General features: G+C 32.6%; 1 protein-coding gene across 5 annotated transcripts in view; it reads left to right on the forward strand.

The window, feature by feature from the left end:
• LOC140434539 (prostatic acid phosphatase-like) overlaps positions 1–13288 on the forward strand; it is a 46381-nt gene extending 33093 nt beyond the window's left edge. For 4 of the 5 annotated variants that reach the window (XM_072522879.1, XM_072522878.1, XM_072522880.1 and 1 more), the window contains exons 2-8: positions 6059–6187; positions 6242–6340; positions 6470–6706; positions 9186–9371; positions 9428–9551; positions 10159–10367; positions 13043–13288. In XM_072522879.1, coding sequence (XP_072378980.1) covers positions 6059–6187; positions 6242–6340; positions 6470–6706; positions 9186–9371; positions 9428–9551; positions 10159–10367; positions 13043–13222 — 1164 coding nt within the window. In that variant the 3' untranslated portion in view covers positions 13223–13288. Of the gene's footprint in view, positions 1–3018; positions 3135–6058; positions 6188–6241; positions 6341–6469; positions 6707–9185; positions 9372–9427; positions 9552–10158; positions 10368–13042 lie in introns of those variants that run through there. The other variant, XM_072522881.1, reaches the window with a different exon arrangement.
• The last annotated feature ends 3315 nt before the right edge of the window (positions 13289–16603 follow it).

The raw sequence follows: 16603 nt of genomic DNA on the forward strand, positions 1-16603 counted from the left end.
TTTTGTCAGACTCAGTGTTTCTGCATCATATGTAAGAACCGGTAAAACGCACTGGTTAAAAACCTTTCTTTTTAAACAAACTGGGATAACAGACTTGAAAATGTTATTCAATCTACCAAAGGCAGCCCATGTGAGACCTATCCTTCTTTGTATTTCAGTTGTCTGATTATCTCGGGCTAAGTGAATCTCATGCCCTAGATATTTGTAAGCTATTACTTGATCGATGCTATGGCTCTCAATCAGATTTTACCGCTGACTACAAGGTTGGTCATAAATGTATGAAACTTATACCAGTTTTAAACTCTAATTTATTCAAATTTTTGACATTAATCACTATTTTATTAGTTATCTATTTTAACAGCAGTTGGCAGCACGGTCGTTTGAGAACGCAAATAGCTAGATCGCGCTAAAATTTGACAAGTGTGCCTAAAAAAAGTTAGACTTTCTAAAATGTTTTTTTAGATCGCAGCGCCCTAACCGGCGAAGAAGGTTACTTATCAGACCATCAAATAATAGGCCACTCCCTGACCTAGTTTTTTTATAACATAGATTATGTTAGTCAATTCTTTTTGAATCGGTCATTACTATTGACATTGAGTGTTTCTTTTATCAGAGTAATGAGTTCTATTGGTATATTCAATTCTTTTAATGTATGGCTCAATAATTTTCTTTCAATGTTGACATAGACACTCTTAAAGTCAGTATCATATATATTATATCCTGTAGTTTTTGCGAAAACATTTGGTCTATGGTTGATTTTTCTTATAAAATCTGCAATGATATTCTCCAGTTGCTTGTTCAGCATATATTCTGAGTGTCTCGTATACAACTTTGCAAAATAATATGTATTCCTATTATATTTAAGAATGGGATTTTTATTACATGGAATGTGATAGTTTTTGTATATTGGGATTATCATTTCGATATTTCATTCCTATGGTATTTAATTATTTTTCCAGATGTTAAGTATTATTTTTTTGTGTAGGTGTGGTTTTTAATAAATTTTTGAAGTGTTCTTGTCCAAGTCGATTAACTTGATTTTCAGTCTATTGGCTTCTGCTTTTATCTCCTATATTAAGTGACTTCTTTCTACATTACATGTTTATTCCAATATTATTTTATCCCTATTTGACTCACATACTTCCTTTTAAAAATTTTCTTTAAAAAATTTTAATATATTTCTTTGTTCTAAGTAAAATGTTGTGTTAATATGGGATTGAGTGACAATTGATTGTAATAAAAATTAAATTTTACCTAACATTTGAGGTTTCAATTTCCACTCCGAAGATCGTTTTAAAAAATGATTATTTAAGAATTATGTGAAAAGAATATAACCGCTAAAGTTGTTGAGGGGGTTATGTCTTTTCAAAATTGACAGTTGAATTACTTGGCTACGTTGTTGCAGGCAACAGCCATGTTTTGGTTGAAAAAATCTGAGGATGGATTTTGTATCCTCGGTATATCAAATTTTAATTATTTTGCGTGTTTCTGCATTATTTATATGTACATTATGCGTTTGAGTATATGTGTTTGTGTATTGTATTTGTGTGTTGTGTGTTACATATGTGTTGCGTATGTGATTATGGACTATGTGTCTAGAACTTTCTTAATCCCATGTTATTGGTATATTCCTTGTTGTTGACTTCTTCTTTTAGTATTGGCAAACAAAACCTGATGGCCTTCTTCAGGTAGGCTTACTACACATTTTTTTCCATTAAGTAGGATGAGAGCTGCTTTTTGATTTTTCTTTTTTTTATGTCTATTTCTTTCATGATTATTAATGCATCTTTCCATTGTTCTCTGTGTTTATTGTCCCAGACGTGTTTGCATATCTGTAATCTATCTGTAGATCAGTATAAGTGTCAGGATAGACGAGCATGAAACACAGATCAAAAACAGGGACTTGACAGATCACAGGTATGCAAACATTCCTGGGACATTGTACACAGAGTACAATGGATAGATGCAATAATAATCATGAAAGAAACAGGCACTAAAAAGATAAAAATAAAAGAATCAGCTCTCATCCTACTTAATGAAAAAAAAAATGTGTAGCAACCTTATCCCATCTGCAGAATGTAGCAGGCTTTGGTTGCCAATACTAAAAGAAGAAGTCGACAACAAGAATATATCAACAATAGTGGATTAAGAAAGTTAGAGACACATTGTCTACAATCATACACAATACATATGCAACACACAACACACAAACACAATACACTAACCCACATAAGTACACAAATGTATAATTGCATAATACCATTCATATGATGAATATGAGCGTTTCCTATTCGTTTCCATTTATCCCCCCAATTATGTTGTTCACTTTCCATCTTCATATATTTCATGATTTTCAGTTATGTTGTTTTGGATTAGCGCTTTATTCCTGTATTTTTCTTTCTGTCTGCCAGTGATACATCCTGCATATATATTGCCATGGCTGTTTGAGTTTTCTTTATTTTGCCCTAAGTTGTTTCTGGTATATGCTCATGCCTGGTCTCCGTATGTTAAAAAGGATATGACACATGATCGAATTCATTTGTTCTGAATTTTAAAGTTATTTTTTGACTTTTAGTGATTTAAGAAAGTCTTCCAAATGCCGCCGACTGTCCCCTTCTTATTCTTTGATTTATGTTTCTGGTTTGCTTACTTGTATCTTTTTTATATTTCATAATTATTATAAAATTATAAAGGTAGAATTAGTAAATTAAAATAGTTACTGAAAAAGTTCATCCTTAAAGTTTGTTGTTCATAGCGAAAAAGAACTATTCTTATTACTTAACTATTCAACAAAAATAATTATTGATCTCTAAGAGTTTAAAACAAGCAGAATAATATATATGTAAACAAATACTAGTAAAGTTTCTAAGTGGGTTTACACTAAAAACAAAAAATTCAAATAACGGCTTCTTTTTAATTATGTTTTGCGACATAATCTTCGACATAAAATAATAAACATTGATAAAATTGTATAAGTTTCAATGTTTTAAAACTTAAATATTAGATAAACAAACCTAATCTTTGTTGAAACACTACAAAATGTGATGTACTAGTGACGAAAAGTGTTGGCAGTGATTAGTGTTAATGTAGAGTACATTACAATGTCTGGTAATGACGAAAAAAATAACAAATGTGTAAGTATACATCTGTTTTGAGGAATGATGTGTATTTTCGTTCCTATATAATTTATTTACTTAACACAATTGTTTAATGAAAAGCAATATTATTGTTGGAAGTTACAAATATTGCATTCATTTTGGTAATTTGAAGCAAAAGATGGACGCTTTGTAACTTTGTAATTCTGCCGAAATCTTACTAATTTCGAGTTAAATACCTAAAATAACTGGTGATAGATAGATGGCATTTTCTCTTGGTTGTTTTATATTTACGTATAAGAAATAAAAAAATGAGTTAAATAAAATAACTGGTGATAGATAGATGGCATTTTCTCTTATGGCATGCTTAAGTCAAATAAATAATATAATAAATTGATTGTATTAAAAAGTGTATTTTACATTTGCTTTGACGTTTCGTTTGCGAATCCGGAAATCGTTTTTAAAAAATTATAAATAAAGAGATTGTGTTAACCTTTAAATGTTTATCAATTGACGCTTTGTGGCAACTAATTTGACAGGTTACTTACTTGGCTTCGATCTTGTAGTCAAATAGCCCTATTTTGAATGTAATTCTGAGGGTGATACTTTACCATTGGTAAGAGAGGAAGACCTGACAACAGCTGGAAAAGAACTACAACGAGAGAACACGAAAAACTTGGACTAAGATGCGGTAAAGTCAAAAACAGAGCAAGAAATAGAAGAGAATATAAGGAACTAGTAAACAGTTTATCCAGAGAATGACCAAGAAAGAAAATGCGCTGACCCGGCCAGTCACCAATTTTATACTTTTGGCTTTTGGTCAAGAACAGCATAAACATCTTAAAAACTCCGCAAGGAGGGGTGTGACTAGAGAGAGAATAGTTAAATAGCCACCGGGCAAAATGGCTAACACATTATTTCTTCTAATTTAAGGGACGGGAGACTTAGTCAATAATAGGTCTAATGTTTATCTAATATCTACCAACTATATACTTTTAGTAGTGTAAGAAGAAAACAAGAGACTCATGGACCAAAGAGAAATCAGAAATAAAAATGAATACAAGAGGATCCATGCAGAACAATCAGGCAGAAGATAAGACATTCGAAAATACAATTTCATAGTAAAGATTGTAATGAAATTGAACACATTTGAATTTGAAATCTGCCCAAGAAATTACAAGAGCTCGCCGGAATCAAACGGAAACAACTATCCCAAACTTTAGAAGACAAAAACGGTCACAGAATATTAGATATCCATGAACAATTAAAAGAATTGAAAGACTACATCCCTAAATTATTTGAATATATAAGAGTAAAACGCTATAATATGTCGATTGCTAATAACATGTCCATCTATAACAGAAAGTGAGGTTACATGGGCTATACAAACTTACCATGGGCCGTGGAAAGTGAGGATTATTGGGCAATAAATCTGATAATTCACGTTTTGAAGATCTTCCTGTGAGTAATACATAGCAGAATAAACACGATATTAGGGGAGAGAATTAGCAATATTCATTTCGAATTTAAGACTTGCGTGGGTACGAGAGAAGCCTTGTTTAGTATTTAAGTTCTGATCCAGAGATGCAGAGATATAAATTAAAATGTATACACCTGTGCAATCGATTTTGAAAAAGCTTTTCAAGACTTTTTGGACAAGGTCCAACATAACAAAATGCTTGAAATATTATAAATCTTAATAACAAAATTAGGAGTCAGGCAAGGTTGTATACTATCGCCTTTACTCTTTAACTTGTATTCAGAATATATACTTAAGAAAGCCCTAATGGAGACAACAGAAGGTATTAATGTTAATGGTGTAACCGTAAATAATATTAGATATGCCGACGATAATTTAGTGCTGGCTAATTTCGGGGAAGACCTTCAAAATCTAAGAAACAAAATAGAACAAATCTGTGATCAGTATGGATTAAAACTCGACGTTAGGAAAACTAAATGTATGATAGTTGGTAATATATATATATATATATATATATATATATATATATATATATATATATATATATATATATATATATATATAGGATGACGGTATAAAAGTAGGATACGCCGTACTGAGCAGAGTAGAGAAACTCGTATAGCTCGGCAGTAATATTAATGTCAGCTGGGATCCAACCGTAAAAATTAAAAGTTGCATAGAGCAAGCCGGAGGCACTTTTGTAAAAATGGGGAACGTATATTGCAGCCACGATCTTAATATTGACCTTCCCGTTTGAATGACATAATGCTAAATTTTTCCAATGCTACTGTAAGGAGTGGAAGTGTGGACACTAAGTGAAGCGATGCTTAAACGCTTTGAGATGTGGTTATATGGACGAATATTACGAATAAGCTTGGTCGGCAGATTTAGAAATAAGGAGGTCCCTAGACCCCTAACCAAACAACACAACTGGTCAATATAATAAAGAGACGCTAGTTGGAATACTTGCGTCTTATTAATTAGGGTGTGTAATATTAATTCTAAACTATTATCTAAACTATTCGATATAGTTTTAATAGTTTTTTGTTATTTGTGGACCTCCATACTTAAGCAGTTCATTTGGAATATTATCGATGCCTGGCGATTTTCGGTTGTTCAATTTCTGTATGATTGTTTTTAGTTCTTCTAGTGTAATGTTTGCCGGAGATAATGTTGCTCGTGTTGAGATAACGGGTTTTCGATTTTTATATTATTATTGTTTTTACTGTTATGATCGTCCAGATTTTTAAAGTATGTTACTCAAGTTTCCTTATTTATAGTGTTTATCACTATTCCGTCTGTAACTGGTTTCTTCCTCGTTTCAATCACGTTCTTTAATTGGGTTATTTATTATTACTCTTACTCTTTTGTAAACTTCATATTCTTCATGTGATTGGACATTTCCGAATGTGATAACTTAAGTTTGTTTAAATTAAAATACTAATAATTTGTAAGCTAAATAATTTTATTTTATATTTTTCAGATGAGGAGATGGACATTTATATGCGGTACCGTGACAGCTATGGCAGCTGTTTTGGTCTTTTTGGGAGTAGGGATAAAAGCAATCCACGTTAGTGGTATTCCCGACAGAGAACTGAAAATGGTCCACATCGTAAGTAATTAATCATATTTTTATTAGTGGATTATTAATATTCTTATTTTGCAGGTTATGAGACACGGTGCCAGAACTCCTGTCAGTACTTATCCCAACGATCCCTACAAAAATGATCCCTTATACCCCACTGGATGGGGACAACTAACCAACGTGAGTATTATTCTTGAATACAGCAAAAAACTCAACAGTAATCATATTCAAATTAAAATATATTTTACTTTTGTGTTTTAAATATTTGTATTATTTTAAATATTTGTAATTCGCTTGTGTTCATTTTAGGAAGGTAAAAAAGCTTTATACGAAATCGGAAAATACTACAGGGAACGATACGGAAAATTCCTTGGTGACAAATACTCACCCGAAGAATACTACACCCAATCAACTGACGTAGACAGAACCAAAGCAAGTATGATGTTGGTAAATGCCGGATTATGGCCTCCTAAAGGTGAACAAGTTTGGGGACCCTTAGACTGGCAACCAATCCCAGTTAGTTCTGAACCTTTATCAGAAGATATGGTGAGCATAAATTAGTTTAAGGAATTATATTTAAAGATAAGATCGTTTAAAAAAACAAAACTCAGCAGCAAATAAAGTATTCCTCCTCCTATATGGAGGAGGATACTAGAATTTAATACAAGAAATGACAATTTAATATAAATAGATTATGAAAAATTCAGCACATTTTTTCAAAGTTTAAATTAACATATAAAGCTTTATAGGGGTTAAAAAAAAATCAAAAAGGGTTGACAAAGCATACATAATACAGTACATTCAACCAACTTACACCTCTAAACGATTAATGGAACTCGCAGAAAACCTTTCGTTGTAGTAAAAGGCACGGTAAACTGCACTGGAGTTCTCCATAATCTTTTTAATTACTTACTTTGTTTAGAATATGTTTGCCTATATTAACCTGCTGTACAATTATTTTGTAAATAACATTATAATAGTGTACTTACTGATTATTTAAATTTATAAATCATCACCATCGTCACTAAATTCACTACCGCTATCATTATGTAAATCTGTAATCAATCACTGGATTAATTTCACTAATTTTATTTTCCCGTATCCACCACTCTTCTATTAATTTTTCACATTTATTTACAGTTTTAGACCATATTTCTGGAGTTGCAGTTTTAAAAGCTTCTTGCCACATTTCCCTAACTGCATCGTCACTATACCCACTGCATCCAACGTAATTATCATAATACGTTTTACATATACCCCAGATGTGTTCGATTTGATAAAACTGGCAGTGATACGGCGGTAACCGTAGTACCTGATGTCCATAACTTGACACAATTTGGTCCACAATAGAAACTGTTGGTTTTTCATTACGTTTCAAAATTTCTAGTAACTCTAATTTGAAGGCGTATTCCGGAAAATTGATATTCTTTTTAACAAACCAATTTTTTATGCTCGGTACGTTCCACGATTATTTGGGTTGTTTCTTCAAAATCCCCGAATGGTAAGGCGCATTATCTAAAACTATAGCTGATGGTTTACTCAGACTATTTAACAGTTTCTCCTGAAGCCATTTAACAAACATATCTGCATTCATGTTTTTATGGTAATCAGAAGATTTTGATTTTGAAGAAAAAATCAAATTTGCGTTTTCTATAAAGCCTTCTTTTGCTCCTGCATGAAGTATGATGTGTCTTTTGCCTTCGCTATCTGTGTGTTTTATTGGTTTTTTGCCGTTGTCTTGCCAAATTCTTTTGCACCTTTTGCAAATATCCATGTCTTATCTAAGTATAGGTATATTTAAGTCTAGTATATTCTCTCAAAAATTTAATTCTTTTGTGAACCACACTACCTCTTTCGCATAAAAGTAACCTATTATTTTCTTTTTTGAATTCAAATCCATAATCTCTCAACACTTTCCAAAGGCTAGTCCTCTTAATTTTAGAAATTTGTCTTTCTATTATTTTGGCCAGTAAATTACCTAAACTGATGCGTTGATTGTTTTCACGCATTCGATACAAAATATTGCGAATTTCAAATTTTTCTACATCAGGTGAGTCAATGCTCCTAGACTGTTTACCAGTTGTTTTCTTGTCTTCGTGATACTCAATCACAGTAAAATCTTCTTGAGAATTTCTGACAGTCTTCATTACAGTTTTTAGCTTACTTTCACTTATCCCGAGTGCGTCACAAACGCGTTAATTTATACATAATAATGACTTTAAAGGTCCACCATTGTCTTTTCCATGGTAAAGTATTTATGCACATTTGCAATTAATTCATCAATATCCAACTTACGTCTAGGCATGATGGTCACTTGAAACTACACGTTTTGATTACAAGATACTGAGTTTAGATCAATATGACAGAAACTTTCTCACTGTTGTGTTTGAGAGGTAAAACATAATATAACCGCTTACAAATATCCTAAACACATTAAGCAAACTAGCCTAATGAAATGCCGATTGTAATTTATTTATGTTTGATAAAAAGTTTAGAAATGGTTGGAAACCGTATATAAACAAATTAAAATGTTTCCCACAATTATTTTATTTTTAGTACAAGTATATTCATTTAAAAATAACAAGTTAAATATATTTACCAAAACCCTAACATTAACCCGTAATCGCAGACGTCTCAAAAACGGTACACGGTACCTAACCTAACCTAACCTAACCTAAAACGGTTAGGGGTGTAAGTTGGTTAAATGTACTGTACCTTGCAGTAGCATACAACCTTGATCCAAACCCTATAAATCTTTTTCAACTTAATAAATGCTTAAGTTATAATTTTATTGAGTTTTTGCAACTCAGATATGTTTTTACTCCTCATAGTAACAAGCACATATCGGCATAGGGTAGATTTTAAAAATACGGGTAAATACATGTTAATTCCAAAATTTCCTCAAAATCAATGCGTTTTGATGGAAATCGGTGGTTATACCATATATTTACCCTGTGGTACACGACTATATGTAACAATATAAAATTTTATTTCTGAATTAAACTAATGTCCTTATCAATTTTAGCTTTTACTTGTAAGAAAACCTTGTCCCAAGTACCACGTAGAGAAAAAGAAAGTTTTTGAATCAAAAGAAATTAAAGATATGCTTAGTAAATACGAAGATCTCTACAAAGAATTGACAGACATTACAGGTCAGAAAACTGAAGATTTTGAAGGAGTTCAGGACATTTATACTACCCTCATGGCTGAGGTAAGCCGTTTGCTTTTTTTTTAAGAAAATTTATAATTACGCTTGGTTTATTGTAGGAAAAGTTTCATTTAAAATTACCCGACTGGACTAAAAATTATTATCCCGAAAGAATGTATTTCCCCACAGTAAGAAGTTTTGTGTTGAATGCCTACAATGACCAGATGAACAGATTGATTGGAGGTAAATATTAGTATTCTATTGGTATATTATATTATCTCAGATTAATTTTTAAGCGAAGACGGCTTAGTAATTCATAAGCTAAATATACTACTGTATGCTATAAGAATACTCGATTTTTTTATTGGAGTGGAAAATAATTTCGTTTTGGTGAGATTTTCGTTTGGAGGTTTGAAGTATCAGCCAAGTATATACATCTATATGCTTATATAAATCTATATTGGCTATTTTACATTGATCGAATAACAATTCAAACGTTGCTTCACCAGGAGCTTTTTCTTGTTTATTTACATGTTCCTTCACTCCAATCAAAACAGTTTATTAAAAAAGTTGCACAGTTGCGAAACATATTGGTACCAACTTTGCTCGGTAGCCAACGAGGTGTAACTCATAGACATCTTTTTGGTGGTTCGTCGCTAGCCTGTAAATGTATATTTGAAATGGTAAAAGCAAGTTATTAATTCAGTTGGGACCATTAGCGTATCAGCTCTCGTATGTACGGACTAGTCTTTCTGTCGTTTATTTTTGCTAAAAAGTTCATAACATCCCGAGCCTAGTACTTTTATTCGTAATGCTACATATTTTCTTTCTTAACTCTTTTTTATTTCAGGTGTATTGGTAAAGAAACTTATCGAAGATTGGTCAGCTAAATCTGAAGGCAAGCTAGCAAGGAAAGCAGTTCTGTACGGAGGTCATGATGGTACCATCGTTAACCTGATGAGTGCTTTGAAAGTTTGGGATGAACAAGTACCTGATTACGCAATTTCAATCCTATTTGAACTATCTAAGGATAGATCAACAAATGAATATGGAGTCGAGGTAAATTAATCAAATTACAGTAATGGGAGAATAGTAATGTAAAATTTTATCATCGCAGTTAGTAACAAGAAAAAGACAGTGTAGTTTTAAGAGAAGGTATTTAAGAGAAGTAATAGACATCACTGTTTTAGTGATGTCTATTACTTAATAAATAATTTGATTGATTTTAATTCAAATAATTAACAATTTTAAGTTGGCTATACAAAGGTTCCACACGATCTTTTTCTTGATCTAATATCGTCAATTTTTGAACATAAGCGTCTCCCAGCTCCTTGCATCGATCTCTATCTTGAGCAACATATTTTTTTCGTCTATTTTTTTAATGTCATCCATTCGTCTCAACTATTTTCTTGTATCTTGGTCGTCTACTTTTGTAGGGTCTTCAATGTTGTATTGTGGCTTTCTAATATTGGTCTCGTTGTCAAGGAGTATAGCCTGCGAAGCTCCATTCCCATTAAGAGAGGAGTTCGATAAGGCGACTTAATATCGTCGAAGCGGTTAAATGAATCCTAAAAGATGTATTATATAAGTTGCCTATATCTCAATTATATTCTACATTTAAATGCTTGTCCTATAACCCACATCTCGATACTGTCCTATGACATGTTATACTCTACGAAGGCAAGAAATACTGGTAGTTGATATTAACTTGCTTCTACATATATCAATGTTCTCATTATCAGTAGATGATCTGATGTATATCCTTTGCGGAAGCCAGCCTATTCTACCGGTTGATAATTATCCATTTTGTAAGTGAACCTGTTGTTAATAATTGTTCTCATTAACAGTTTGTACACTTGACTGAGCAACGATTTAGGTCTATAATTCTTTGGTCGCATTTTTCCCCTATTTTGTATAAGAGTATTACTAAATTTTTGTTTCAGTCTTTAGGGATTTTTCTATTATGTAGACATCTGTTAGCAGTAGTGCAGATGACATAGACAAATTTTATGTTATGATGATATAAAGAAGGTCATGACTTATCTGAAAAATAAAAATATTATAATCATGGGGGACATTAATGCCATAGCAGGAAAAGGTAGACAAGAAAACATTGTAGGCAACTCGGACTTGTACAACGTAATGACAGAGGAGATCGTTTTGTAGAATTCTGCGTAGAGAACAATATATGTGTGACAAATACATTCTTCAAACTACCCAAGTTTCGTTTATACACTTGGAAGTCACCAGCAGATACTAAAGAGGAGATTTCGATTATATAACAACTATTGAAAGATACCGAAATTCCCCTCAGATCATAACTTATTAATCAGTGGCATAAAACTCAAACTTGATAAAGTAAAACGCCAACAACCGACTAACCAATTAAATACTGACTGATAGATGAGATAGAAAAGAAGTTCGAAAAATCGGAAGAAACACATGACCTCGAAGACCACTGGAATCAGATCAAAACCACCATGCAAGAAACAAGGAAAAAGTAAACTATTAATAAACGTAAATAACAATGAATGACTGATAAAATATTGAGATGGAAAACAGACGAAAACAGAAAAATAAATAAACTGAAGAATACAACAAAATCAATAACGAAATCAGAATGATGCAAAAGAAAAATGGTACAGCAACAAATGTCTTGAAATAGAACTGCAGAAAAAGAATGGCACATTTAGTATGTACAAAAATGTGCGCGAAAAAACCGAACCACACAGGTCAAAATGAACTTTTTAACAAAACTAAGGACAACATTGATGCACAAAACAAAAGTGGTATTTACAAATTATCTTGTGGTGATTTTAACATGACTTATGTGGGTAGAACAATGAGAACCCTGGCTCAAAGAATCAAAGAACATCTCAAAAACACAGATTAATCAAACTTTAACATTACCTTAAATTTAATAATCATTTCTTTTCTCCTACCAAAAACATTAAAATTTTACTTAACATCCAAAATAAAAATTTTAGACTTATGAACCTTTTATAAAACTTAAGATATCCAAAGAACTGAAACTGAACCCTGATTGTTGCTTAAACACACAAATCAATATCAATTGCAATTATAAAGTTCTTTTTACATTATTGTGGTAGACTTACCAGGAAAAAGAGTGACCTGCAATATTCATTAAATTTATTCTACTTTAAACACTATTTAAATGTCATTACTAATTTATAACAATTATTTTTAATCAATCATTTGACCAGTTATTCTTCAATGAAACAAGAAAAATTTGCAATGTTTACTTAAAATTCTTACAATTCCAATCAAGGGATACGATTTTTTAATACACTTAAGTATCGTACTTAGAAACATTACAATCTAGTTCCTTCTTGATATTTAAATAATTTGTTTTGGTAAATTTTCAACATATTATTCATTATAATGCTATGCAAACCAAGTTTAAAAAAAAACTTAATTTTAGACAGTCTTCGATAAATTGTCTACAATTGTCCATGTCACCACGATTTCTTAAATTCCTAAAATTCTTCTACTTTCCTTTTTGAGATCTATAGATCTTTCTATTTAAGCTGTAATTCAGTCTCAAGTATCTATCTATCCACTAGCTACTGTGATGAAATAAAACAGTCAATCATTCTCTCTTTTAAGTAGAACAAAAAATAAGAATCACAATCACAAATACTTTCTAGAAAAAATTGTATTTTTAAATAAAGCTTATTGTATATATAGTTTTAATATCTTTTTTTATTTTTCAGATTTACTTAAGAAACACAACCGTAGTGCCTCCATTTAAACTAAGAATCCCTGGATGTGATACTTTTTGTCCGTTGACCAAACTTAAAGAGCTTACCAAGAGTGTTATTCCTGGAAACTGGGAGGAAGAATGTAAAGTAGATGATGCAGGATTTGTTGTACCTGAATTAAGAGGACCATAGTGATATTAATATTAAGCAGATGTGTAAATTAATACATTTTTTAAATACAAGTTTTATTTTACATAATCATAGAATTTCTTCTTATATTCGAATATGTATTACTAACCATTTAATGCAATTAAGAAGTCAACAGAAAATAATAAGATTATACTAAAAACCAAGCGATCACGATAGGCAGATAGTTGTTTTAAACGAAACGAATAAAAGCATTATTAAAAATGATTAAAAGTAAACCATTTTTTATATTTTATTTAGTCCTATCGATTTAATACTTAACAAAATATAGAAAACGCTGTCCTTGCTTCCACATTTACTAATCTTAAATTCATTATTTGGTTGTAAAAATTGGAAAATACTAACACCTACAAACCAATAGCTGTGTCCTGCCGATCCCAAGTCATCCTTACAGACTCTAAACCGTCTAAGTGGGAGACTAGAATAGACACCATAAACAGAGGCACTACAATAATTGAAACAATGCTAAAGATCAACCTAGCTTTGTATACGCAGCATGGAGAGTCAGCATCAGACTTCCCGTACAGTCAGCATCGCCCAGTGATGATAGAGGCAGGAACACAAATTTTCATAATAACATCCATTTTCCACACACAGTGAAACCTAAAGAAGAGTATGTGGAGTGGGTTTTCTACGGTATTGGACAAGATTCTTGGCTGGATACCCCTTACCAGTAGAAACTACAAAAAAATTGTCGGAGCCGTAATAAGCGTGGCTAAAAAATACATTCCAAGGAATACGTAACGAATACATTCCTGATTGGCTCAGAACAGCGAAGAACTATACTAAAACTTTTTTGAAAGTGGTGATCAAGAAATAGCCGACGAATTGCTTCATATCCTGGATGCAGTGAGATAACAAAAATGGATGGAAACGGTAGAAAGCCTAAACTTCTAAACATCAAGCAGACAAGCATGGACAGTATTGAGAAAACTAGGAAGTGGGGGTCCTATAACAAGGAACGTAATAATAATTAATGTCAATACCATCGTATCACATATCGACATAACTCACACACAGTTAAGGTAAAACAAAAGATCATAGCCGTAAAATCCGGAGTCACAGAAACCTAATTCACAAGCGAAGAATTCACAATAGTTCTCGAAGATGTAAAACTAGATCAGGCTTAAAGTTTTGATAATATCTACCCCGAATTTTTAATAAACAACTGCAAATATACAAGAGAATGGATGAATCATTTTTTTACAGATATCATGGAGACTGGTAACATATCTTAAGAACTTAAACGCTTTAAGGTCATTGTCATATTAAAACTTCGCATGCCAAATGATAACCTCAAAAACTACAGGCCAATAGCCAATTATGACTAATGACTAAAACATTACCCGGAGCAGATGTCCCCTCAGATCATCACCTCACAGGTCTGCGACATAAAAATTGTTTAAAATTGAATAAGTGATTTTTATAGTATTTTCAACGCTAATTTTGGGAAAAATAGTGAAAACATTCCATCACGTACAGTTATTCTACAAACTGCTTGTCTATTTTTAGCTTTTTTTCGATATTTTTATACATAGTTCCGTACTCTAGTGAGTTTGAATTTTTGGTTTTTTGGATCTTTATGAACTGTTTATTAAGCCCATAGTACTTTTAATAAGTATAAAAAATACTTTAAGGTATTTTCAGTTACTTAGCAGTTTTTTTACTATACAAGTTGTATGTAAAATAAAGAGTTGATTAGGAGAAACCAGCATTATTTTCATGTCGGTACTTGTCCATTGCCTCCCCTCCCTCGCCATCCACTTACTGACTCACTGAGCATCTTTTATGTCAGTGCCTGTCTGTCACAGTGCCCATCCCCCTCTCCATCACCAAGCAGTGAGCTTCTGCTACCTGTTCTTCAGTTCACAGTATCTCTTCACTCTGTGCTGTTCACGTGCTGTGGTTACTAGTGATTTGTAGTAGTGATTGTGAGAGTAGTATTAAATGATATCTCGTGACACACGGATAATTGGCAATAAAGTGTGAATCAAATAACTTTCAGTGATTTTTTATCGAACTACAAAGAACATAAATTCAAGGCATCAGCCTAAACAGATTGTTTTCTTGTGGTGTAAAGTTGTTTTATGAAAAATGGCTACCAGAGGATGTATCAACTCACCAGATTGCTTTTGCTACATTTGTGGTAACTATACAGTTAAAAAGCAACAAAGAAACATTTCCGATTTTGTTGAAAAGGTATATTTTGTCTATTTTGGTATAAAGTTGGGTGATCAAGACAAGTCTTGGGCCCCACACAAAGTTTGTTCAGTGTGTGTTGAAGAACTGAGACAATGGTTTCAAGGTAAAAAGCAGTCATTTCGTTTTGGAATACCAATGGTTTGGAGGGAGCCCAAAAACCATAGTGATGACTGCTATTTTTGTTCTTGCAATGTTCAAGGTTTCAATTTGAAATACAAAAAGGATATTTCTTACCCTAACATCAAATCAGCCATTCGCCCTGTTCCTCATGGACCTGAAGTACCAATACCCTCTCCTCCAGTTTCTTTGAATGGCATTTTAGATGATCACGAGCCATTGGCTCAGCTAGGTGAAAGTGAAAAAGACAGTGATGGCTACGATCCTGGCACAACCGATCCCGTTCCATTCTCACAATCTGAACTGAATGATTTAGTTAGAGACCTAGGTCTTCCTAAAGACTCGGCAGAACTTTTAGGGTCTAGATTAAAAGATTAAAATATGTTGGCTCCGGGTACGTCCTTTTCTTGGTATCGTTCCAGGGAAAAGAAGTTTGTATCTTTTTTCTCTCAAGAAGGTGACTTGGTGTTTTGCAGTGATGTTCCTGGACTTATGGCACGTTTCAAAATAGAATATGCTCCTGATGAGTGGAGACTTTTTATAGATTCTTCAAAAAGAAGCCTTCAAGCAGTGCTTCTACACAATGGCAATAAGTATGCTTCTATGCCAGTTGGACATTCTGTTCACTTGAAAGAATGTTATGAAAACCTCGAACTGGTTTTAAACAAACTCTGCTATTCAGACCATAAATGGACACTATGTGGTGATTTGAAAGTGATCTCAATGCTGCTTGGTCAACAAAGTGGTTATACAAAGTTCCCTTGCTTTCTCTGTGAATGGGACAGTAGAGACAGAAAGTAACACTACATTAAAAAGTTTGGCCCTTGAGAAAAACCTTACAGGTGGGGGTTAAAAATGTTGAGAGGAAAAGCCTTGTGGATCCCAAAAAGGTATTACTAAAACCACTCCACCTTAAGTTGGGGTTAATGAAACAATTTGTAAAGGCGTTGCCAAAAGAAGGGGAGTGTTTCAAGTATCTTTATGGACAGTTTCCTGGTTTATCCGAGGCAAAACTAAAGGAAGGAGTCTTTGTCGGACCAGACATTA

The sequence above is a fragment of the Diabrotica undecimpunctata genome, chromosome 2 (genome assembly GCF_040954645.1).
Source record: "Diabrotica undecimpunctata isolate CICGRU chromosome 2, icDiaUnde3, whole genome shotgun sequence".
Taxonomy (NCBI): Eukaryota; Metazoa; Arthropoda; class Insecta; order Coleoptera; family Chrysomelidae; genus Diabrotica; species Diabrotica undecimpunctata.